Consider the following 26,967-nt stretch of genomic DNA (forward strand, 5'->3'; position numbering starts at 1 on the left):
TGTGGTTATTTGGTATTCTATCCACTTCATTTCACTTTTTTAATTGGACGAAATCAAGGTTGTAGTATTGCTACCTCCTTTCATCACGGGTCCTAGCATTAAATTGCTGACCACTGCTGAAGTATCTGGAATGTGACATATGCCTAAAATAATTAAGCAGCATAGCCTTTCGAAAATAGAAGGCAAGTGGTTTTGTTTTGCTCACATCAGTGTTAGCCACTAGAAAATAATCGAACCTACCTTATCTTGGTTATTTTATGTTAAACTGTATTAATTGTTACTACAAAGTGGCAATAATCTTTTATACAATCATATAATATTTTTCATAGATTTAAAAAATACCAAATAACTCGCATAACAAAAAATGTAACACTCTATAGTTGGTTCTATTATTTCAAGCAAAAATCCTGGTTAAATCAACACAGGCATATCTAACATAATAAGCTTTCCACGTTCCTGATTTATTGCATGTATTGAATGTATTGAATGTATTTATTGAATGTATTGCACAGCCAAAAGAAAGAAAAGGATGCCTTAAAAATTCGGGGGGAAAGGGTGTTGTGCCCATGTTGTTGGTTTTGGTGCTGACTACACCTCTCAGTAGTTTCTAGTATTATTTGATATGAGATTCTTCTGAAATCACCAGTAAAGGGTAGGTCTTGGGGACACTGTGCTCCAGTGGTTCTTTTCTGCCTAGTGAGTTGATTCCAGAAGGTGTTGCAAGGGAACCTGCCTGGCCCATAGCATTTGTGCATTGGGGTTCTGCAAGATTCCATATCCCATGCTATCTAATGCTAAAAGATGTGCTAGGAAAAAATGTAGATGATGCCCAGCTCTGCTTACCTAAACCAGGTAAGGTAGTGAAAGTTCTGAACAGGTACCTTGATTCAGTAATGGGCTGACCGAGAGCCAGTAACCTGAAGCTAGACTAGATGAGGACTATCTTGGTGGGTTGCAAAAATTATTGTATTAATTAATATTCAGCCTGTTTCTGTAGGATTGGAGCCTTCCAGAAGGGAAGTGTGCTTTTTAGATCCACATATGCAGTTGCATGTTCAAGTGGCATCTGTAGCCTAAAAGCACCTTTCATTGGTTAGCTAGCAGGAGCTCTTATGAATTAACTTGATCTTGCCATAATTACTCTGCTTTGATAACATCAAGGTTTATTGATAATAATTTTTATTTTTCAATTACAATCCAGTAATCACCTCATTATAACAATACCAATTTATAATACAATTATTAATACCAATCGTTCAAATACCGAATTTTATAATTTAGATAAAGAGGGGGCCCCACGTGCTAGATTTAATGAATTGATTATTTGGTTAATTTCTGCATTCCAAAATCTTATTGATTTCCATTCCATTTTGGTCATAATAATAATCCCTTATACAACAACTACAATATGAATAACTTCTATTCGTGTTGCTACATTAAATCATTTCCAAAGATACAAGTGAGGAACTCAAACTGTATCCTTGTTCTTCCTGTGTGTGGCAATTATTCTGTCCGTGGTGTTTCTTCCTGTCCTTGTAAAATGTTATATCTTTCATTCCCCCAGTTGTTGCTGTTATCCATCATGCCTTGGGTGGAGCTGATATCCCATTGTTCCAGAAATTTCTCCATCGCTCCGTCATATGCTTCATTGTTTTGCAACTTTAACATTAGCTGCAAAAGTCACTCTGTCCCAATAAATAACCTGTTTTCACCATTTTCCCTCTCAGTCTGGGAAGAAGAGGGGCCTGCAGATGACTCAATAAAGAACCTTATCAGTTCATTGGCCGTTAACAAACTCCTTTCATCCTTCCTTCCAACTGAAGATATATGAGCAATTATACTTCCAATTAAATTAAATTCCAAGTCCTCTTAGCATTATTCAGTTCGCTCCATAAATAATAAAGGATGGGGAAGAGTCAGCTCTAAGTTTCCATTGTAAACCTTTTACAAAATAGAGCTTCCCTCCCTTTTTCCTTTTTTTACACACAGTTCCAGTTGATGTTATATTCCATATTTATAATCCAATTTCTTTCATCCTCGCTTGTACAAATATAATTTGAACGAACATTGAGAGGAGGGTTGCCAAATCATAAATGTAGAGAAGAAAACTTTAAATAAAGAAATCATAGGCTGCCCTCCCCCCTGTGTCTTTGCACCGAAGTCTTGTCTCAAGTTCAAACCTTAAAGTCCTTGCAGTTGGTTTTGTTCTGCAGTTTGTGATCTCATCTCTACTAGCACATGCCTCTACTTTAGTCCAATTAAGCTCTAATTAACAGGATAACCTTTGTTTCTTAATGGCGGTGTTGGAGGCTTTTCGCCAGGTGAAGTGCTTTCGCACTCAGGACATCCCTGCCCCCTGCATTCCATGCCGGAGCGAGAGCCAGGTACCAGGATGAACTGCAAGTGAAGCCCATTCCCCACCCCACCCCCACCCCTGGGGGGAATTTGCAAGGATAATTACCTCCAATCATCCTTGTTTTTCCTTCGCCAACAATCTCCCACTATTGTGGGGTCTGTCTCTATTAAGGCAAAGCAGAACCGGAAGCCAATTACATCGAAGTTTAAAGTACTGCAGTCTTATGTCCAGGACTGCCTCTGAAGACTGTCCAGAAATTTTCCACTCGTACAGAACACAGCCACCAGGTTATTATGTAGGGCTCTTAGGTCTGAGTCTATCTCTCCAATGCTTAAGGACTTGCACTACCTGCCAGTTTGTCTCTAGGCACAATTCAAACAGCTGTTTTTAACCTTTAAAGCTAGCCACGGACTAGGGTATGTTAAGGACTGCCTGTTCCCGTACAACTCTGCCTGTGTGTGTGTGTGTGTGTGTGTGTGTGTGTGTGTGCTCACGTGCTGTTCCATCTGCTTACACTTTTTGCTGCTAAGTTAGGTAGCCAGGCAGGCAGACCCTTTTCTGGGATTGCAACTAGACTGTGAAATCACCTCCCCAGTTTCATTTGGCAGCCACTCGCTGTATTATTTAGGTGCCAGTTAAAAAATAAAACCTTTTATTTACCAAGGCCTTTGGCAGCATTTGGAATTACCTCTCCCTCTGTGGATTTTGGTATTTTCCATGATTGTATAGTTTTGTTCATTCTGTTTCAGTTACACTGTGGAGCTTTAGTACACATACACTTACACACCCCTTCAGGCACACTAGGTGCTTTATGTTTAGTCAGAAAAGTGAGATAAAGCTGTATTGGGATAATATGTGAGCTTGCAGGTCTTGATGTATTTAATCAGTGTAACTTTCTTAAAAACACATCTTTGTGAATATGCTTCAAAAGTTCCAATATTCCCCATACCTTTTAAATGCAATTGTATGATACTGGGGGGCAGAACTGGGAGAGAGTACAAATGACCTTCTTGCTATAATGGGCACTGGTTCTTGGAGTAGAATAAAAATGGGTCTTCCATATGGTAGCTTTAATAGCACTTAAATTAAGAGCAATGGAAACATTACAGATATAAGCCCTTAAAAATTAACATCTATAATTTCTACCAATTGAACAATGTGTGTTAAGAAATAAATGATTTTTAGTTTGGAATGCAAAGTTAACTGAATGCAAAATTAAGAAACAGATGGTGAAGAATTATTATGGTTTGTTTTACTCTTGGGTGAGGGCATCACGTGTGGTTGTAAAAATGTCATTACACTTCAGAAACCAGGAAGCAAATAGAATTTGCAGTTGTGCACATCTGTTTTGGGACATAGTTAAAGGATTGAAGAATCAATGTTTTCAAATATTTATCAAAACTATACAATTTACTTAACAGTTAATTGCTTCAGCTAAGAATCATGCTTAATGTACTGTGGAATTCAATACAGAAAGTTGGCAAATGTGTTTAGTCCCCCCAGGGAATGCTGAATAAGGCTAGTCTTAATACATGTTGAAAGCTCATACAGCAATTAAGTTATATAAATTTTTAAGTTGTAAAATAAAGAAATGGAAAATAATAGAAAAATAATAGAGTGTGTGGAAAGTAGTCCTAGTGTGTCCTCTCCTTCTTTTTCCATTTGTAGATCTAAAATACAACAAAATGCTTGAGAAAAATAATATACAGGCATACCTTGTTTTATTCCACTTCATATTATTGTGCTTTGTGCATATTGTTCCTTATGAGGATGCTGGTGCAGCCTGGCCCCCCACTGCCCCTCTTCTGGCCATGGGAGTGGAGCTGGCTAGGATTGGAGCTGGGTTTTTCCCCCTGCTACCCCTGCAGCCAGCAGGGCTGGCTTAATATAATAGAGTATAGAATAGTATAGTGTGAACTTCATTTTTATCGCTGGGAAACAAAAAATGTGTGACTTGCTTTATTGTGATATTCACTTTATTACGGTGATCTGGCACTGAACCTGCAATATCTCTGAGGTATGCCTATACTGTGGAAGAATTTGTTTGACTAATGTGGTCAAGCTGAGCAGCAGACAGATTAAAATTTACATAGCTTTTAATAGGTTAGAAATTACAATAATGTTTTAACATTTGCTGTCTAATTGGTTTATATGGGTGCAATATAGACAAATTAGCTGTAAGAGTGGCTTATGGAAAATCAGTACTGTCTGGAGAGAACCCAATTTAGCATTAAGGTCCTGACTGGGAGAATAGGAAAAAGGTATGCAAAAGGCAGCTATAATAGAGAATAAGGGAAGTCACCACAAAGGGATAGATAAGGGATTTTTTCCTCTCTAGAATACGCCTGCTATGTATTAGTTATATCCAGCAGCCAGAATCTCTCTTTGTAATTAAGAACTTCTTTTGGGATCACTCAACCCCTTTTCCCTTTCACTATGGACTTCCATGACATCAGATGAATAAGTTTTGCATTGTGAAGAATCATATGACATCCTGAGTTCCTATCACATTTCACTTAAGCACTTTCCTTCATTCTAGCTGGAATAAAAAGAAAGAAACATCTCTGCCTCTGTTTCATCTTCACTCAGGTGCACCCCCCCCCCATGTTTTCCTTCATGACAGAAATTGAAGTGCCAGCTCCTCCATCTTGGGGGAAATGGCGAAGCTAGGGAAAAAGGGAAAGAGTGATCAAGCTAGAATTGCTCTCTTTTTGGTTCTCTTGACTGATCTATGGAAACTTATTTAATTAAGCAATGGCAGAATTGTATCTACTTATTCCTATGGGTTACCCTGAGTCAACAGTCTGATGTTACAGTAAAAAAGGTAATGCTATTCTAGGCTGTATCAACAAAGGTATAGTTCAAGGGAATTAATAGTCCCTACTCTATTCTGCCTTGATCAGACCACACCTGGAGTACTGTGTCCAGTTCTGTGCCACACAGTTTGGGAAGGATATTGACAAGCTGAAATGGCAACCAAGATGATAAAGGGTATGGAAACCAAGCCTTATGAGGAATGGTTGAGGGAGTTCGGTCTGTTTAACCTGGATAAGAGCAGACTGGGAGGAGATATGATAGCCATCATCAAATATCTAAAGGGCTGTCGCATGGAAGATGGAGCATGCTTGTTTTCCCCTGCTCCAGAGGGTAAGACCCAAGTCAATGTATTCAAGTTACAAGGAAGGAGATTTCAATTAAACCTCAGGAAGAGCATTCTGACAGTAAGAGCTGTTAGACAGTAGAATGGACTCCTGTCTTAGGGTTGTTGTTTTTAAAGCAGAGGCTGGATGGCCATCTGTCACATATGATCTAGTTGAGATTCCTGCACTGCAGGGGGTTGGACCAAATGACTCTTGGGGTCACCTTCAACTCAACAATTATATGATTCTAAGTAGAAGGGAAGATAGAATGCATGGCTGGAACAAAATGTGTGAAACAGCCAGGAAACCAGGAGGAAACTGAAAGAAAGATATGGGAGAAAATAGGCCATTGTTAGTTATATGGAAGATATGGGTGCTGGGTTTCTGGTCTTAATTTTCTAGTTAGTTCAGTAGCACTAAGCAAAATATTTATCCAAGACAAATAACATGTCAAAACTGTTAGTTCTGTACAAACCATGGAAAAATGCTTGTTCGGATAGCGTGTTTTCTTGAGCATGCAAAACAAAGTTTTGTTCTGCAAAAAAAGGTGTCTGCTAAGAGGCATCTTTAGCGAATCTCAAATGCCCTACCTGCTGCTGCTTTAAATTTCATTCAGTCAGTTGTGCAGTGTGCTTTGACATTTTCTGAATTTTTTAAAAAATGTCCTTATGAAATATTTCTGTGCTTCAGAATTGCAGTGGTAGCTTTTATGTAACACACCTTTAAAAACATTTTAATCATGTGCTGTTTGAACTCTTCTTTGTTAAAGGTCAGGCAGAGTTACAATAACAACATACTTGAGCTCTTTGGATCATAACTTCTAGTCTAGCAAAACAGTGCTTCTGCTGCAGGAGAAAAAAAAAGCCTTCCAGTCAGCAGCTGTTGTAAAACTTCCCTGTGGGGATTTAGTACTTCTGACTGCTTTATCACTTGTGTATGGTTTAAACAAATGCTGATTTCCTTAGGGTTTTTTTTTCTTATTCAGATTTCATAAACCACATTGTTTATAAAGTGGTTTTCTTGCTAAGTTTCCAAATGCTTCTAATTGTCGACATGGTTTTACCATGTGTTGTAAGGGTTTAGTTCAATGCCTTTCATTTCCCACCCTCCACAATTTCTCTACATAATATTGTAAATCAACAATATTTTTCACTATTTCTCAAGTTTATCCAGATTGTTCTCATTTCTGAAAATCTAATTTTATGCAATCCCCTTGCATAAAATTGATGACAAGGAAACTTGGCTGATAACTTGAGGAGGAAACAATGAAGTTGAGGGGTCAGTGCTGCTAACTTGATTGCCCAATGGAGTTAAAAAAACTGTCAAACAAATAAGAAAGTAGGTTAGAAAAGCCATGATTATTGTACTTTTTAAAAACAGGAACTCCTTTTAAAGTGGTTGTGTGTGTTTTAAAAAATAATAATGGAAACCATATACATTGGAGGTTTGGTGTAAAAAATTCAAATATCCACAGTGCAGTTGTGTTTGAATGTGATGGATATTGAATATGGCCACCTACAGCATTTTAAATGGAAATGTAACAAATAATATCAATAATATCAATTTTATTTTCACTGGAATATTTTCAGTGACTGTACTTTGGAATTCCCTGCCCAGAGTGATCTGTCTTGCTCCTGTCTTGTTGGTCTTCTATCACAGTGTGAAAACCTTCCTTTTAGGAAAATATTTAGTTATTAGTGAACTTTAGCTGAAGGGCTTTTGATACAGTACTTAAGATTTTTTTCCTGGCTTATGTTTCTCTTTTATAGTAATGATTTTATGTGTTTTGTTCTATCTTGAGAGTGTTTTGTTGTATTTTAATTAATGGTATATATTTTTTTATTAGCCGCTTTGAACCCTTTTTTAAAAAAGCTGTGATGTAAACATTTTTTAAAATCAATATATTGCTACGCAGTTTAACTGCACTCTAACATACTAGGCAAATTGTTGCTATGTACAGGTTGGATGTCAGTGGCTGAACATAGTAAAGCTTGATACATTATAGTGATTATATGAAGAATTCAGCAAAACGGCAAGGTATTTTAATTGAGTTATGAAGTAGTGATTTCCAGACTGAAGTTGACCTTCCTAAGGAGACATGCTAATTTGCTATGGAAGACATGTTCTCAACTCAGAGTATATGAGTAACTTAAAAAGTGGCACCATTTCAGTCTTCAATTGTGGAGAGAATTCTGCTTATGGCAGATTAGGGTATAAGCTTTTCAGAAGCCATTGACACATTGAGAGACAATGGTCTGCCATTAAAGCAGGAAGCCTTGAACTGAGGTTAATAGAGAGGTACAGGAAGTGGTAGCACCTCCCTGAAGGTTACTTCCTGCTTTTGCCTTATGTGTGAATGCAACCAGGGTTGCAAGGATTTGTTCTTCCTCCTCTCCCAACTATCCTTATCCATTGTGAGACGAGTTGATGACCCAGGGCTTCAGGATTGGCCAGGATCTAAGGCAAGGTCAGGACCCTGGACAAGGATCAAGGTGCTAATTCAGAATTCAGTAGGTTCAGGACCACGGTTAGCACTCCTGCAGCTGAGGCAAATGGAGGAAGCTGTCTTGACACTGACCTAAGGAACTGCCAAAGCTTCATGTGTGTGTTGAATTTTAAATTCTGCCATGTTGTTAGCTGCAGTACTTTATAGCAATCTGTAATGTGTGTTGCTCAATTTATCTGTGTACTGTATTCCAATTTGCTTTTGCTTTTCACTAATTAGACTTGGTCCTGCAGTGTGCCCAGGCATGCTGTTGTTGCAGACAGTAGAAATCCTATGGAGGAAAAGACCTGAATTCTGCAGTCTATTGTATATTATTCAGTCTGTTAATTATTTCCTCACTTCATTTGCCTATGCCCAATAGTGAAAAAAAGATGATTTAATGGAAGATGGAAATATAATAGTCCCTATGCAAAACATCTCTTCACTACAATTGAAATAATTGGATATGTAAAATTTAAAATGTCTGGTCTAGATAGTAAAGTTTAATGCCCCCACACTGAGTGCTGTATCTGAACAGTTAATGGGTCAGTGCCTTTTTATGCAGCTGTTGACTTCTTCTAGGCAACAAGGTTTCAACCTATGGGGATTTATTTGGTCTTTACTAATACAGTGGTACCTTGGGTTAAGAACATAATTCGTTCTGGAGGTCCATTCTTAACCTGAAACTGTTCTTAACTTGAGGTACCACTTTAGCTAATGGGGCCTCCCACTGCCGCCGTGCCACCGCCGTATGATTTCTGTTCTCATCCTGAAGCAACGTTCTTAACCTGAGGTACTATTTCTGGGTTTGCGGAGTCTGTAACCTGAAGCATCTGTAACCTGAAGCGTCTGTAACCCGAGGTACCACTGTACTCCAAGGAGTCAATGGTCCAGTTATTTGGAGCTACCTGACAAAGGGTACCTCCTTGGAGTGTACTGTATAGAGGATGAAGTGCTGATTGTGGAATCTGTATATGAGAATTTCTGGTCTGGGGCCACAACACCAGTTAATGGACTGCTTATTTTTAAAGGCTGCTATTCTTGTTGATTGTTGTGACTGACAATGTCTATCCTCAATTCCTAAGGAATAATTTTACAGCAGTAGAAATTCAATGCTAGATTATCCTTCTGTGCTAGGTTTAATTTAAATCCCCATATCCCTGCATACCTGAAGAAGTACCTTCTGCGTATTCCACACCAGCCACTGAAGCTGGATAGGAAGACTTTGTTTTGGATCCTGTATTTTCAGCAGTGAAGGCTTAGAGCAAGGCGTTCTTTATCGTTGCATTGATGTTGTGAAATTCCCTGATAAGGGAGAACAGTTTGGCATTTCCTTTTATTTTTATTTTTTTCAGGGCAAGTGAAGACCTGGGCTATGGTGGCAGTTACATGTAATATCTGTAATTTGAATTACTTGCTATGAGTATCTTTAAAACATTTACCGTGTTCATTATTTATGACTGATTTGTGTGTGTTTAGATTGTTGTACAGTAATTGGGATACTATTAAAGGTATTGTGTAAATAATTTTAATTTTTAAAAACCCCTGTTTGCTTCAAAGAATTAAAAGCATTGATTTATCTCGCTTTTAAGTGTTGAAAACTCCAGACACCATAAATTGGTGCATATAACACAAAGTTAATAAATATATAATCAATGACAAAATGCAAATCTAGAAACAGAAGCTATATATGCTCCTTTTACTGACATGATACCCTTCAATCCTGTTACAATGAAAAATGAAATGATTGATACTATTTGTATCTGTGATATTTTATGAGATGGATGATGCAGTATTTTTTTTAGTCTTGGACTAAGTCACTATCTGTTTTCCTAACCTCACTCACACGAAGATTGTGAGGATAAACCTAGGAAGAATTGCAAAACTTACAGCACACAGAAAAATGCTACATTCCTGTGAATCTTCTGCCTAGTGGGATTGATTTTAAATACTAAATAGGTGCATGCTTTGTTTTTCAGCGATGTGCATATTGCAAGCACCTTGGAGCCACTATCAAATGCTGTGAAGAGAAATGCACCCAGATGTACCATTATCCATGTGCTGCTGGAGCAGGCACTTTTCAGGACTTTAATCATTTTTCCCTTCTTTGCCCAGACCACATTGACCAGGCTCCACAAAGATGTAAGTAGCAGTAGTGAGCTAAAGCTGCAGTTCATACCTGTTGATGATCAGTACAAAATTTCTATTTTTGTTACTGGATCCAGATCAATTCTTTATTGCTTACCTTTTATTCAATCATAATAAAAGGGAATTGGGAGAGAGAGTTATGTCCTAGCCTTTCCCAACTTCCAGCATTTAATTCTAGCTGCTCTGAGTAAGGTGAAGGGTTACAGCCAGGAAAGTGGCAGGAAATCCATTTCCCTCCTTTCCCAATCTGTAGCTCTTCAAATAAACTCATGAGAAACAAGGGAAGGAAGCCAGGCTGCCTACCATTAGCTTACATGTGGCCGCTCACCCACCCACTTGTAATTGTCGCTCTTAATATATTAGTAAATAATTGTTCTCACTATGCTGCTTGTCTTTTAAAAGTATTGGAGGAGAAATTTTCCAATACAAGTTTCATTTTTAAAGGATATAACCTGTGTGAACCAGGGACCCAGGTGGCGCTGTGGTTAAACCACTGAGCCTAGGGCTTGCTGATCAGAAGGTCAGCGGTTCGAATCCCTGTGACGGGGTGAGCTCCCGTTGCTTGGTCCCAGCTCCTGCCAACCTAGCAGTTCGAAAGCACGTCAAAATGCAAGTAGATAAATAGGAACCGCTACAGCGGGAAGGTAAACGGCGTTTCCATGTGCTGCTCTGGTTTGCCAGAAGCGGCTTTGTCATGCTGGCCACATGACCTGGAAGCTATACGCCGGCTCCCTTGGCCAATAATGCGAGATGAGCGCGCAACCCCAGAGTCGGTCACGACTGGACCTAATGGTCAGGGGTCCCTTTACCTTTACCTTTAACCTGTGTGAAGCAGTTTGCTATGCAAAGTGTCATTATGCACAGTCTGCTTTCATATGCAGTTAAACGTCTGATTTCTTATATATTCTTCAGTTGTATTTTGCCAGCTTACATAATCCTTGTATACCGTTGGAATAACAGGATAAAAATATTTATATAATGTAAAGCTTTATGACGACTCCTTCTAAAATGATGCAAAATTCATCTGTTAATTTATAGCAAAGGAAGAAGCAAACTGTGCAGTGTGTGATAGCCCTGGCGACCTCTTAGATCAGCTTTTTTGTACTACCTGTGGCCAGCATTACCATGGAATGTGCCTGGATATACAAGTGACACCTATAAAACGGGCAGGTTGGCAATGTCCCGATTGCAAAGTGTGCCAGAACTGCAAGTAAGCAAAAGTAGACTGTGGTTTAATTGTGTTTAGAACTGCAGTGAGTTGTGAAACCCAATCCTGTCCTGTTACAGTTCCGCACTCACCAGAGCCTGATAATGGAGACAAGATGCTTTGGTAGTTGGAAGAGGAAGTTCTCATAAAATTGTATTATTTAAAATGGGAGAGGGTGCTCTCTGAGGCAGAAATTGAGAGGTGAGGCAGACTTGGAAATCTGTTTTAATGTATTGACCATGGTTATAAAAGGTGTAAGAGAATTTAACTAAAGGCTGTGACCCCCTCCTTTTCTTCCTCTGTGGAACTTGACGATAAGCACTTGGACAGGTTTATGGGAATGGTCCCTCATTTCCACTTTGCATAACCAAACCTGATTTGCTTACCAAAATGTTGGATATGGCTTCTTCACTCTTGAGTGAAGAGTGGAGAAAACATTTGATTAGGAATATTTGCTCTTGGTGCTGGAGGCCCACAATGGATTGTGGATTCTGTTTGTTTACTGGCCCAAAGCACAGCACAACAGAGTTGGTTTAAAGGAGGGTGTTTAGACTAGTGCAAAGAAAATACCTCTCCCACCTACTCACTACCCCTATATCATTCACTTCTCACATTATCTGCAGCAACTTTAGCATATATGGCAAGGCTCTGATTTTTATTTCATTACTTCCATAACAATTAAGAGAGTTGTTAGACTTTTTAATTCTCCCTTTCTACCATTTGTTATTAATATTTGTGAGTGCATAATTATGATTTGAAGTGTTGCACTGGTGGAGTAGCACGACATTTAATAGAGTCAAGTAGTGAAACTGAAGTATTGGCTCTATATTATTAGATGTGACTTCAAGCTTCAGCATTGGATCATCTAACATATTTTATAGTTGGTGCTTTACTGTTTTGTGTTTAGCTACCTTGCTGCAAAGTGCTGTTTTGTTTTTTTTAAGTATTTTCCTTCCTATCCAGCAAGCTTAACCTGTTAACCTCTTTCCTAGGCATTCTGGAGAAGACAACAAGATGCTTGTGTGTGATACATGTGACAAAGGGTATCATACTTTTTGTTTACAACCAATTATGGACTCTGTACCAACAAATGGCTGGAAATGCAAAGTGAGTTTACATTTTGAAATTGGAAGTTGATTACATAAGAAGCCTGTTTTTATGTTCTTTTAGCCCATTCAACTCACTTCATCTAATGAATAGCAACACAGAGAATCTCTGGTTAATCTCACGTTGATTTTCAAGTGACCTTTACTTCTGTCAATCACAATCTTTTGAAATAAGTGCAAAAAAGAGAGATAAGTATGCCAAATATACAACTATTATGAGACTTTTCAGCTGAGACATATTCTTAAATTACTTCATAGTAAAGAGGAAAACCAGTGGATTAATACTGAAACAAAGGGGTTGACCAAGTATAGGGTTCAAAGTTTACCTTTTATACCAATTAAAAATATCAAAAAGCTATAGATTATCCCTTCCTTAATTGCACACTTATAGTGTGGAGAAAATGGCAGTGTAAACTCTCTGCATGTTTCTCTCTGCTTACTCCCTTTTTAATACACCTATGGTTTGTCCATAGGGACAAAATTCAATATTTTAACCAGTGGAAAAATGGGTATAGTTTCCATATGTGATCTGTTTGCAGTAGTGACTCCCAAATCAGGTCTTCATCTGAAAAAAGAGTTGGGCATGGTATTAATAAACTGGTTCTAATAACACCCAAGTTCTTTTCTATAATTAAAATAAATATATCAGGAATGAGGTTACTAGTAGTTGAGTTGTTCATGCTTGTTATGCTCTGATTCCATTATAAAAGGGATGAAATTTTTATTATTATTTTTACAAAATTTTGATAGTTGGGTCATTCCAAAGTTTAAATGAAATATGAGAATGAGATTTTAAAGAAATAATTGAGGATTGAAATAGTAATTGGCTTGCATAGCCATTATATTCAATCTTCGCAAAAATACAGGAAAATCCTCTGAATTTTTTTCTCAGCTGGTATATGACCCCAACTATCCTTAGTCATATTTATGGTTCTACACCACCTGATTGATGGGATGGAAGGCATGAGGAACATATTTTCATACTGTTGGATGTACCAATATGTGCATGGATTTTGGAAGGTATCTTGAAAGTAGGAAATACAGATGTATCCAAAGGCATCAATCTTTAGTGGCCAAAATGTCAAAATTGCATGTAAGAAAATATTTATTGTGTTTGTTTGTAGCATCACATTTATTAGTTAATAAATGGTTAATAATAGTTATGTAATGCTGGAAGAATTCTTAATAATAATAATAATAATAATAATAATAATAATAATAATAATAATAATAATTTATTATTTATACCCCGCCCATCTGGCCGGGTTCCCCCAGCCACTCTGGGCGGCTTCCAACAAAACAGAAATTCTAAAATACAGAAATCCATGAAACATTAAAATACAGAAATCCATCAAACATTAAAAGCTTCCCTAAACAGGGCTGCCTTGAGATGCCTTCTAAAGGTCTGGGGTCTGGTAATTGTTGTTCTCTTTGACCTCTAGTGGGAGGGCATTCCACAGGGTGGGTGCCACTACCGAGAAGGCCCTCTGCCTGGTTCCCTGTAACTTGGCTTCTCGTAGTGAGGGAACCGCCAGAAGGCCCTCGGAGCTGGACCTCAGTGTCCGGGCAGAACGATGGGGGTGGAGACGCTCCTTCAGGTATACCGGACCGAGGCCGTTTAGGGCTTTAAAGGTCAACACCAACACTTTGAATTGTGCTCGGAAACGTACTGGGAGCCAATGTAGGTCTTTCAGGACCGGTGTTATGTGGTCTCGGCAGCCGCTCCTAGTCACCAGTCTAGCTGCCGCATTCTGGATTAGTTGTAGTTTCCGGGTCACCTTCAAAGGTAGCCCCACGTAGAGCGCATTGCAGTAGTCCAAGCGAGAGATACCCAGAGCATGCACCACTCTGGAGAGACAGTCAGTGGGCAGGTAGGGACTCAGCCTGCGTACCAGATGGAGCTGATAAACAGCTGCCTTGGACACAGAATTGACCTGCGCCTCCATGGACAGCTGTGAGTCTAAAATGACTCCCAGGCTGCGCACCTGGTCTTTCAGGGGCACAGTTACCCCATTCAGGACCAGGGAGTCCTCCACACCCGCTCGCCTCCTGTCCCCCACAATCAGTACTTCTGTCTTGTCAGGATTCAACCTCAATCTGTTAGCCGCCATCCATCCTCCAACCGCCTCCAAGCACTCACACAGGACCTTCACCGCCTTCACTGGTTCTGATTTAAAAGAGAGGTAGAGCTGGGTATCATCAGCATACTGATGGACACCCAGCCCAAACCCCCTGATGATCTCTCCCACCGGCTGCATATAGATGTTAAAAAGCATGGGGGAGAGGACAGAACCCTGAGGCACCCCACAAGTGAGAGCCCAGGGGTCTGAACACTCATCCCCCACCACCACTTTCTGAACACGGCCCAGGAGGAAGGAGCGGAACCACTGCATAACAGTGCCCCCAGCTCCCAAGCCCTCTAGACGGTCCAGAAGGATGTTATGGTCGATGGTGTCAAAAGCCGCTGAGAGATCCAGCAGAACAAGGAAACAGCTCTTACCCTTGTCCCTAGCCCGCCGGAGATCATCGACCAGTGCAACCAAGGCAGTTTCAGTCCCATGATGAGGCCTGAATGCTGACTGGAAGGGATCCAAATGGTCCGCTTCTTCCAGGCGTGCCTGAAGTTGTTCAGCAACCACTCGCTCAATCACCTTGCCCAAGAATGGAAGATTTGAGACTGGGCGATAGTTGGCCATATTGGCCGGATCTAAAGATGGTTTTTTAAGAAGCGGTTTAATAATCGCCTCTTTCAGTGGGTCTGGGAAGGCTCCCTCATGGAGAGAAGCATTTACCAACCCGCGAAGCCCATCGCCCAGCCCTTCCCGGCTAGCTTTTATAAGCCAGGATGGGAAAGGATCAAGGAGACAGGTGGTTGGTTTCACTCGTCCAAGCAGCCTGTCCACATCCTCGGAGGTAACAGATTGAAATTGATCCCACAAAACTTGACTAGACAGGACTCTAGCACTCCCCCGCCCCGGCCCTGCTCCCACGGTGGAGTCTACCTCTTCCCGAATCTGAGCGACTTCATCTGCAAAAAACTTTGCAAAATCATTGCAGGAGATCATGTGGCCCGTACTGGGCCCGGATGGAGCAGGTGGTTCCGCTAAATTGCGAACCACCTGGAAGAGTCTCCTGCTGCTGTTTTCTGCAGATGCGATGGAGACGGTGAAGAAGGTCCTCTTCGCCGTCGCCATTGCCACTTGGTAGGCTCGAAGTTGAGCTCTAGCCCGTGTCCGGACTGATTCAAAATGAGTTTTCTGCCACCGGCGCTCTAGCCGTCTCAACGACTGTTTCATCGCCCTCAGCGCCGGGGAAAACCACGGGGCTGTCCGGGCTCCATGCAATCTGAGAGGGCGCTTTGGAGCCAGACAGTCAATAGTGCTGGTTAACTCCGCATTCCAGCGGGCCACCAGGGAATCAGCTGAAAGGCCATCGACATGGGATAAAACATCCCCTACCACTCTCTGGAAGCCAATTGGATCCATTAAGTAGCGGGGGCGGACCATCCGAATCGGTCCCACCTCCCTGCAGAGGGGAAGGGTTGCGGAGAAGTCCAGTTGCACCAGAAAGTGATCTGACCATGGCACTTCTTTTGTCTCGTTTTTACTTAATGTCAGATCACCAACATCCATAGAGGTAAACACCAAGTCCAAGGCATGTCCGCGGCTATGAGTTGGGCCAGACTTATTCAGGGACAGCCCCATGGTGGCCATGCTTTCCACGAAGTCCCGAGCGGCTCCTTGTAAGGTCGTGTCGGCATGGATGTTAAAATCCCCTAAGACAACCAAGCTAGGTGTCTCCAGGAGCACATCCGACACGACCTGAAGCAGCTCGGGCAGGGAATCCTTGGTGCAGCGGGGAGGTCGGTACACCAAAAGGAATCCTGTACTGCCCCTATTGCCCAACTTCCAGAACATGCACTCAGAAAACTCAGTCTTACCAATAGGACGCCTGGTGCAAACTAATGACTTCCTAAAAATCACTGCAACCCCCCCTCCCCGCCCAGATGGCCTGGGTTGCTGTGCATAAGAGAAACCTGGTGGACAAGCAGCGCCAAGAACGGGCCCATCGGCTTCATCCAACCAGGTCTCTGTCACACATGCCAGGTCAAATCCTCCATCCACAATCAGGTCGTGAATGGCAGTGGTCTTATTCATCATCAACCTGGCATTGCACAGCAGCACCTTCAGGTCATGTGGGTATCCCTTGCTGATTCCAATATCCGTCCGGTCAGGACCAGACCCGGAGGCAGGAATAGTCCTCAGACAACGACTAAGTCTGCCTCCTCAGTAATGACATGGTCTGGTCTTAGCGTAACTCCTCCTCCTACCCGTGACCACTGAGATCGGTTGTCCCAGTGCATCACCCCCTGTGGAATCTGCCCCAGCCATTTTGCTTGCTGGGACCCCCTCCCGGGCAGCCCTGACCCCTCCCCTTAAAAACAAAATAAAACCTCTGTAAAAAACAGCAAAGAACAGAACAAAAGAAAAACACAAAAAACACAATAAAACAATAAAACCAAAAACAATGAAAATTACAAATACACTAAAATTTAACAGATTCCCACACCCAACTAAAAATCCCTCCCTAAAACCTATGTAAATCAAAAAATACAATAAAACAATACAAAGACAGAAAATTACAAACTAAAATTGACCCCTCCCCTTAAAATCAAATTTAAAACTAATACAGAAAACAAACTAATACAATAAACCAATACAAACAAAGACAGAGAATTACAAACTAAAATTAACCCCTCCCCTTAAAATCGAATTTTAAACCAATACAAAAAACAAACTAACAAACTAGACGATAAACAACAAAAACCAAAAACAATAAAAGTTACAAACACATCAGAATTACAAGAAGAGCAGCAGCGGCACTGTTTCAGGCCTCCTAGGAGCCTTAAAGCTGTGGTAGAGTGGGGGACCCGCCCCAAGCCCCAGGTGGAAGTGGGCTTCAGGGGAGCAGTCCTCCCAAACACTCCCTGGCAGAGCAGCAGCAGCAGTGTTCCAGGCCTCTCAGGAGCCTTAAAAGCTGTGGTGGAGTGGGGGACCCGCCCCAATCCCAAGGTGGAAGTGGGCTTCGGAGGGAGCAGTCCTTCCAGTACTCACAGCAGCAGTGATGTTCCAGGCCTCCCAGGAGCCTCAAAAGCTGTGGAGGAGTGGGGGACCCGCCCCAAGCCCCAGGTAGAAGTGGGCTTACGGGGGAGCAGTCCTCCCAAACACTCCCTGGCAGAGCAGCAGCAGCCAGGGAGATCTGTCATTAGAAGCATGGTATAACCAAGTATGGACAATTGTTATATTGGTGGGGAAAAAACAACTAGACAAGTTTGGGCAAAAAGAGAACAAAGGAAATTGATTAATTTTATGCAACTTGGTCTGCTTTTATTGATTTTATTAATAAACAGGGTGAGAAGGAACCTACCAAAAACTTATGAAGAATTGTACAAGGAGATGTTTTAATAATATATTAACAGCATGGATTCAATAATATTCAATAATATAAACAATTGTCAAATCTTTTATTAATATATTTTGGTTGAGTATTTTATTGTTACTACCATCTGTGATCCCCTTTGATGTATTTTAAAATGTTTTTAAAGAAAGACATGTAGAAAAAAGTGTAGGAATATAAATAGATCATAGATCACTATTCGGCATGTTCGATCATGAACTTTTAGACCACTGGCTTGGCAATGTGGGGATTCAGGGCACAGTCTGCCAATGGCTGCGCTCCTTTATCTCCGGTCGGGGACAGAGGGTGGCACTAGGGAAGGATATAAGGATATGTCGCCGTGGCACTCCTTGGTGTGTGGAGTTCCGCAGGGCGCAATCCTTTCCCCAATGCTTTTAGATATCCTTATGCCAGATTGTCTGGAGTTTTGGGCTGGGTTGTCATCAATATGCTGATGACACCCAGCTTTATCTGTTGATGGATGGCCGTCCTGATTCGGCCCCAGACACGCTGACCAGTTGCTTGGAAGCTGTGGCTGGATGACTGCGTGGGAGCCGGTTGAAGTTAAATCCTTCGAAGACAGAGGTCCTCTGGCTGGGTCGGGATGACATGGGGTTGGGGGGGGGGCAACTCCCATCTCTTGCGGGGGCTCAATTAGTGCCAGCAACTTCGACTCCTCCATTTCTATGGAGGCGCAGGTTGCAGCCACAGCAAAGGTGGCATTTTTCCATCTCCGCCGTATCAAGCAGTTGGTCCCTTACCTTTCACGCCCTGATTTGGCCACAGTGATCCATGCGACAGTCACCTCCAGGCTTGATTATTGTAACTCGCTCTATGCGGGGCTGCCCTTAAAGCTGACTCAGAAACTCCAGCGGGTGCAGAATGCCGTGGCGTAGCTCCTTTCGGGGTCTTCACCGCGGAACCACATTCATCCAGTGCTTTACCAGCTGCACTGGCTCCCGGTGGATTACAGGGTCAGGTTTAAGGTGCTGGTTTTGATCTTTAAAGCCCTACGTGGCCTAGGACCCTCATACCGCCTCTCCTGGTATGTCCCGCGGAGGACCTTAAGGTCCACAAATAACAACACTTTGGAGGTCCTGAGCCGCAAGATGGTTAGATTGGTCTCAACTAGGGACAGGGCCTTTTCAGTACTGGCCCCAACTTGGTGGAACGCTCTGTCACAAGAGACCAGGGCCCTGTGGGATTTGACACCTTTCCGCAGGGCCTGCAAGATGGAGCTGTTCTGCCTCACCTTGGTTTGGACTCAGTCTGACCCTTATATTTCCCTCCCCTTATGGTTTTGATTTATGGGCTACTACTAAATGAGGCTGCATTTTAAATTGTATTTTAACCCGTTTTTTAATTACCCTTTTTTTCTTTTTTCTTTACGTTTTATTGAAATTTTATTGGTGTTGGCTGCCCTGAGCCCAGTTCTGACCGGGGAGGGTGGGTAAAAATAAAAATGTATTATTATTAATGATCAATCCAAACTAGACTGTTGTCAAAATAGGAACATATAATTATAAAATTTGAACAATGTGTATTTTCTGAGATTTAACACCTATGGCTGATTAAAATAGACTGATACTTAAGGCTGTTGATTGCACAAACAGATGTAAGCTTTATTTTTAAAAAAATGCTTCTTGTTTTTGTATAAATGACATTTCTCTGAGATGCATTAGTTATTTCCTTCCCAAATATTCTGTAATTTTTATTTGCCTTCTGGATGGGGAATTTATTGCACTCCAGCCAGATGCTTGTGATGTTATAGAATTTCTGTCTGCCAGATTCCTGGAGTTTCATAGCTTGTAATAACTACATTCCCATTTAAATAATAATAATTAGAAGGTAGCTATACTTAACTGTCAATAAAAATATACAGTACTTATTACATTTCCAAACTGGTTTACCTTGAGAGGCTACATTTACAATTGCATAATACTTTTAACATAAATTTACGTATTCAGTGTGGAATCTTTTTAACTTGTGTAAAGGAGAATCTTCTAAGGATGAAAACAACTGGGGCTTGATTCATATGCAATGTAGTACAGTGAGGAGAGGGAAGGACAAGAAGAGAAGCCGAACTTGTTCTCCTTTTGCTCTCCTAGCATAAGCATATTGTCATGTTAAGAGGCAGTGGCAACCAGGCAATTATGTCAAGGTGGATTAATTTAAATCAGGGTAGTTAACCTGTGGCTCTTCAAATGTTGTTAGGCTACAGTTCTCATAATCCTGACTGTTGACTATGTTGGTTTGGGACAGCTGGGAGATGGGAGTCCAGCAGCACCTCCGTTCTTTCTCAATTGCCATGGATAGTAGCAGTACTTGGAATATAGGAAACTGCCTTATACTGAGTCACACCACTGATCTATCAAGCTCAGTATTGTTAACAGTGACTGGCAACAGCTCTTCAGGATTTCAGACAGGATTCTCTTTCAGCTGGGGTTAACCTGTTACCCTTGTCATAGAAAGCAAATGCTCTGCCACTGAGCTGTGGTTCCTCCCACATAAATTAAATATATGACACAATATTCTTCCTTATGTCACATACTTCATTTACTAACTGTTTAATACAGGTTTAGAAATCATGAGATCAGTTTCTCACCCCTTTGCAATTGACATTTACAGTACAAGGAAAAAGAAGTCCCAACTTACAACAGTGGATAACTCTCTGTGCAGAGGAGCAGATATTTATTCAGATTATATTTACATTGTCAAGAGTTAGTATATACCATAATTCAATTTTCAGGAGGAAGAAAGGATGCTTTTCATTTTATTTTCTGTCCCTCAAAGGTTAATAATCCTTTTGATGGTGTCTGCATGGAGACTTAAGTTTCTACTGGCAAGAGAACTATGTCCCATAAAAGACATCCTTGTCAAAGACTTTCTTGTCTAGTGGAAGTGCAGTGTGAAAATTTACCATCAGGAATAGATTATAGACTCATAGTTTTGCTCGTTAAACTTCCAAATAAATGAAATTAAAGTCCTCTTTCCGTCAATGTAGAACATGTTTGCCAGTGATTGTTTTGATGCAATAGCATAGTATCGTAAACACGTATGATTTCCTTTTCTCATATTTTCAGAACTGCAGGGTATGTGCAGAATGTGGCACACGGAACAGTAGTCAGTGGCATCACAACTGTCTTATGTGTGATAGTTGTTACCGTCAGCAAGACAACATGCCTTGTCCTTTCTGTGAAAAATCCTCTAATCCAGACTTGCAAAAAGACAAGTTGCATTGTCATATGTGCAAAAGGTAGGATACCTAACTCATTTTAAACGATTGGATAACTCTGCTACTTCTTAATGGCTCCCAGACCTTTTTGTTAAGGTGGCCCCATGTTGCATCCAACTTTGATCTATTGAAGACACTTCATTTCCTGCAATATAATATGCGTATCAACTACTGTTCATCCATCATGAGACTTGCCACAAGGTTCTCAGAATCTTCTGAAAAATTCTGTCCCCATATAGGGTTAACTGTTCAGTGTATGGTTGGCTTCTTCAAGTTTTAAATAGATATGGAACTAAGTCTTATAGGGTTATTGTAGTTATGTTTATGTACATGAAACAATTACTCATTAGTGAATGTAGCACATTGGATCAGTTCTGCAAGTAAAGTGGATTCAGATGCTTTTATGAATCCCTTTTAGGTATTGGTTTGATTCGAGGTGCCCCCAAATCCAGATGTTTTTTATAAAAAAATTTACAATGAAGATAGGATTTCAGTGGGAAATTTTTAATAAATTAATTAATGTGAATTTTTGACAAATGATTCCCTTAGGTGGATTCACATAGAATGTGACAAACTTCCTGATAACGAACTGGATACCCACTTAAAAGAATACACCTGCAGTCTTTGCAAATACTTAGAAGCAGAAGAGGAACATGCACAGGCATGTGATGTGATGGATACTGCCCAACTTCTTCCTGCAACTGGTACAGGTAAAAGACTCTCTTTCTCATTTCAATGCCCACTGTTTGTCTTTCATTTAATATTTGAGGAGCACTTCCTATATAATATTATTGCTGCCAACATTGTAGCCAAAAAGCACTGTGGGGGGATATAATAATCTTTTAAAAATCTTCACACTACTGTACGTCATTGAGATTCCAGCTCCAAAGGCTCTCAGGACAAAACAAGAAAACCTTTAACTCTACAACATCTTCCAGATATTTAAATTAGCTATTGTCTCTGCCAATATCTAATTCTATAGCACCATTCTCATCTTTTTTAAAAAGGGGAACATGCTGTCAAGCAGAAGAATATTTTATTAAACAGGTTTTGCCATGGTTTGTACTTGAAGAGAAATTGTGGAATATATTCTTGTCTCACAGCAAGAGTGGCAATGCCATTTTAACAACAAAGAAAAATATGAAGCTATTATAGGAGATGGGTTGTTTCATTCCATACTCCCAAGAGATTACTTTTCTACAATAATTTCAGATTTGAAACCAATGTAAATGATCATTTCCTCATACTGAAGTTTTCACTTTAATGTCAGTCTCCAAGACGAACAAATTAGTTACTGAATTCAGCAGCACTCCAAATTGTTCTGCCATTTTGAACTTTGCTAGGCTTTTTCACATAAAAAGACATAATCATATGCCTTTTAACAGTAATATTCTCTGTGGATCTCCTTGTTAGGAGCTAAGAGTTTAATATTCTTGTAGAGGTCGTCTCCATGCTCCTGCTTGCTTTTGTGCATTTTAATGAGTTTTACTAGTATGAAAGCATGTTACTGTTCTGGCTTTTTAAAAGTAGACTTCAGGTTAGGATATACTACAGAGAGTTTGTGACCAAAAGAGATATTATTAATTTGAAATGTTGGGATTTTACAGCTTTTACAAGTTTTACAATCCAAGTTCAGCATTTCTTCTTTGTTTTCATTGAATCATGGGCATAGAATAAAAGTTTCCTATTTTACACTTTGATAAGTTTAATATGGAGGGACGCAGGTGGCGCTGTGAGTTAAACCACTGAGCCTAGGGCTTGCTGATCAAAAGGTCGGTGGTTCAAATCCCTGGGACAGGGTGAGCTCCCGTTGCTCAGTCCCAGCTCTTGCCAACCTAGCAGAAAGCAAAGTGCAAGTAGATAAATAGGTACCGCTACAGTGGGAAGGTAAACGGCGTTTCCGTGTGCTGCTCTGGTTCGCCAGAAGCGGCTTTGTCATGCTGGCCACATGACATGGAAGCTGTCCGCCGGCTCCCTCGGCCAAGATGAGCACCACAACCCCAGAGTCGGTCACAAGTGGACCTAATGGTCAGTGGTCCCTTTACCTTTAAGTGTAATATATCTATTAGTAATTTTAGATATTTGGTCTTTAGTGTTTAGATTTTAGCTCTACCTATTTTATCGTAATTTAAGTTTTTATCATGCCATGTCTCATAGTTAATGGTTTACTGTGTATGAACTTTTCACACTTGCTTCACTCTTCCTGTCTACTACTGGGATGAAACATACCATAATTCTTGGCATAGCATTATGCCTGAACCAAGGAGTGTGACTTGTTTTGTCAAAACAAACCATGATTAGTAAAAAAAAAAAAGCACAAACTGGCTACAGATCATTGTTTGAGTGAAGCATGTACTGCTAAACCAGGAATTATGGTTTGTTTCTCCCCAGTGCTGGTGTGGAGGAGTATTATGGGTGCATTAGCTTGTGCATAGTAAACCATTAACTGTGTGTGTTCACTGTTAAAATATCATTTTGTGGAAGCAAAATGGTCAAGCTCCAAGATAAGTTAATGATGGTGAGTAATACAATAAATACTGCATGAAGATTTTTAAAAGTGTTTGCTGCTTAAGTTTGTGCAGATGAAATGGAAACAGAAGGAGGAGAAGATGTGGCCAACAAGGACCAACTAGTAATGGATAGCAGCCTTGTTCAAGAATCAGTGATTAACTGTGGCACAGATGGTAAGAGCATTTTTCTTTTGATGTGACACAATACACTCATATACAATAAATACTGTATGTGGAATTTATTTTCAAAAATCTAAATCTAAAATCAGTTGGAGAATTAAGATGTTCCTTTTTTCTTTTTCTTTTTTGAGGATGTGCCATGGGAACAGTACAAAGTATTGTTAAGGTCTTAAAAACAAATGCACAATATAAAAGTACGAAATAATTTCTATAATAGGCAGTGGAGTTAATAGTTGATTACTGGACTTTTATTGCCAAGGCTGGGATGCCTCTATGCATCCTGCTCACTTGAGCAGTAGAATGGGGGAAGTCTATTATTCATTCCCAATGGTAGGGAAGAATTGAAAGATTTTTGTGAATGCCAATTTGGAAGGCGGTGAAAATGCAGTAGAATTCCACTGGGGGGTGAAAGTCAGCATATGGAGAAAATGCCAGTTGGAAAAGTCATAGGGGGGGAACTAAGTTAAGGCTCACAGAGGTTAAAAAAATGAACATGAGGGTCTCACGTGCAGCTATTGCCTAAAGCCAAAAATAAAAATAAATATTGCATCTTTCAATCTTACTATACTTAACTACAGGGCCGTCTTAAGTGTACCGGGCGCCGTGGTGCGATGATCCCTCCGGTGTCCCTCGCACTCCGTCAGGCATGACCAGGCGCAGCGGGCAGCCGGAGGCACAGCGCGACAGGCAGGGACGTTGCCAGCTGTGCTCTGCCTGCTCGGGTGAAGCGAGACGGCAGCAGCGGCAGCAAAGCTGCCTCCATTGGGGGAACCTGGATCTGGACCTGGGCTACCTTCCGCCCACACTCCTTCAAGTCACAGCGAGCACAGACAGCGCTGCCCCACAATGCATGCAAATGAGGTCCCATGGAGCATTGTGGGGCAGTGCTGTCTGTGCTCACTGTGACTTGAAGGAGTGTGGGCGGAAGGTAGCCCAGGTCCAGGATTCCCCCGACAGAGATAGCTGCCACCGCTGCCGGGAAAGGAACGGGCGAGGCGGAGGCGGCTCCGTGTCCCTCTTTGATGCGCCCCCTGCTGGGTGGGCGCCCTGGTGCGCCGTGCCAGTCAGCCCAATATGAAGGACGGCCCTGCTTAACTATAAGCTTCAGTGATCCAGAGATCAGGGTATAGATTTGGTTTAATAGTTCTGTATGACATTCATATGATGATGATGATGATGATGATATGATGATGATTGATTAGATTTATATAGCCATTAATCAATAAACATTTTCTCGGTGGCCTACAACAAAATATTAAAAATGAAATATACAGTGGTCCCTCGACTTACGAATTACTCAACATCCGTAGGTTTCGACTTACGACTTACGAATGGGACAAACGCTTACGAATTTTTCTACATCCGAATGGAAACCGTTGGCAGTTTTAAATGTGGTTTCCTCGACTTACAAATTTTTACCTGCGGTTTCCTCGACTTACGAATCTTTCCGATTTTTTTTTCCCTATGGGAAACCGCGTTTCGACTTACAAACTTTTCGACCTACGAATGTGCATTTGGAATGGATTAAGTTCGTAAGTCGAGGGACCACAAAAAGAATAGAGCAATAAAATTAGCAGTGAATAAAACCAAGTATTCGAAACATTAAAAAAAATTAAAATCAACGATTAGCTAAAAACCAGAATAAAATACATGACAGTGTCTACATTTCTGGATAGGCTTTCCAAAACAAAAATGTTTTTAGCAGGCACCCACCTCATATCCATAGATAGGGGAGTTCCAATGTGCTGCCACACTAAAAGATTGATTTCCTTCAAGTGAAGAATGAGTACCTCGGGTTACGTACGCTTCGGGTTGTGTACTTTTCGGGTTACGTACTGCACAAACCCGGAAGTGTTTACTTCCGGGTTTGCCACATGTGCAGAAGCACGTTTTTGTGATTTTACGGGTTACGTACTTTTCGGGTTACGTACCACACCCCGGAACAAATTAGGTACATAACCCAAGGTACCATTGTATTATGTGGCTTGTGCATATGCAGTACTTCACTATGCAGGAGATATTCTGATGTTTAAGGTGAAGAAAATGATAGGGGATTATTTAGTGATGTTGAAATTGGTACTGGATAATAGATATTCTAGACTTCATTGCATTTTAATGGTGGATAGTTCAATGAAAACAAAAACTCAGTGTGTAGCTCTCTGGCTTAGCCATCTTGTCAGTTGAAAACAAAGTAGCGAAAGGAATTGATTTTGATGATGTGATTTCAAAATTTGCAGAGAACAAAGTTAGGAAAAAAGTTTTTAAGTGCTTATGCTCACAACGTTAAGTAAATAAACCAGAAAATAACACTTGCAACTGAAAGTATCTTATTTTTCCTTCTTTTAATAATTTCAATGGAGGGTGGGGGGTGACAAATTTTCCGCACCGGCTACCACCTGACCTTGCTATACCACTGACACTGGGTAGAGTGTTGGTCACTGTACATAAAGAAGGAAATTGTAGAGCTGGGAAATGAACTGAAAAGGGCAGTCAGCATGACTGTGCATCTTCCCTGTAAGGAAAGGCTAAGGCAGGGGTCCCCAGACTTACCGGGCTTCGGGCCGGTGCCCGCCGCACCGGCAGCGCGGCGGGCCGGAGGGCAGGGGAGTGCGCACGCAGCGGGCCGGAGGGCGGGGGAGTGCGCGCCCATGCGCACACGCACACGGTCGGAAAAAAATCGCCGAAAATCGCTTGTGCACATGCGTATGGGCCTCCCCCGACCCGGAAGTGCATCGGAAATGACCTCTTCTGGGTCGGGAGAGGCCCATACGCATGCGCACAAAGGATTTTTGGCGATTTTTTGCCGATTTTGAAGATCGCCGCCGCGCCGCGTGCTGTAAGAGCGGGCGGCGGCAGCGGGCGGCGGGGGTCGTCGCGGGCCGGATTGGGAGGCCAATTGGGCCGCATCCGGCCCGGGGGCCGTAGTTTGGGGACCCCTGGGCTAAGGTGTTCTATGGATTAAGTTTCAAACTGTGGGTCACCTGATTGAATTGATTGACAGTTGAATCAAGACAAACAAGCAGGAACTATTTTTTCATACTTTATTTGCACAAGAGCTAGACAAACCATGGAAGATGGTTCTGCCGGTGGCTATTAGCTATGATTGCTAAATGGAACCCATATGGTTTGATCATATGATACAG

General features: G+C 41.2%; 1 protein-coding gene across 8 annotated transcripts in view; it reads left to right on the forward strand.

Moving 5' to 3' along the window:
• Window positions 1-26,967, forward strand: part of KMT2C (lysine methyltransferase 2C) — a 174,594-nt gene that overhangs the window by 67,294 nt on the left and 80,333 nt on the right. For all 8 annotated transcript variants that reach the window (XM_035129359.2, XM_035129372.2, XM_060280917.1 and 5 more), the window contains exons 7-12: window positions 9,961-10,123; window positions 11,168-11,339; window positions 12,329-12,443; window positions 20,983-21,155; window positions 21,684-21,844; window positions 23,708-23,818. In XM_035129359.2, coding sequence (XP_034985250.2) covers window positions 9,961-10,123; window positions 11,168-11,339; window positions 12,329-12,443; window positions 20,983-21,155; window positions 21,684-21,844; window positions 23,708-23,818 — 895 coding nt within the window. The remainder of the gene's footprint in view (window positions 1-9,960; window positions 10,124-11,167; window positions 11,340-12,328; window positions 12,444-20,982; window positions 21,156-21,683; window positions 21,845-23,707; window positions 23,819-26,967) is intronic.

The sequence above is a fragment of the Zootoca vivipara genome, chromosome 12, assembly GCF_963506605.1.
Source record: "Zootoca vivipara chromosome 12, rZooViv1.1, whole genome shotgun sequence".
Taxonomy (NCBI): domain Eukaryota; kingdom Metazoa; phylum Chordata; class Lepidosauria; order Squamata; family Lacertidae; genus Zootoca; species Zootoca vivipara.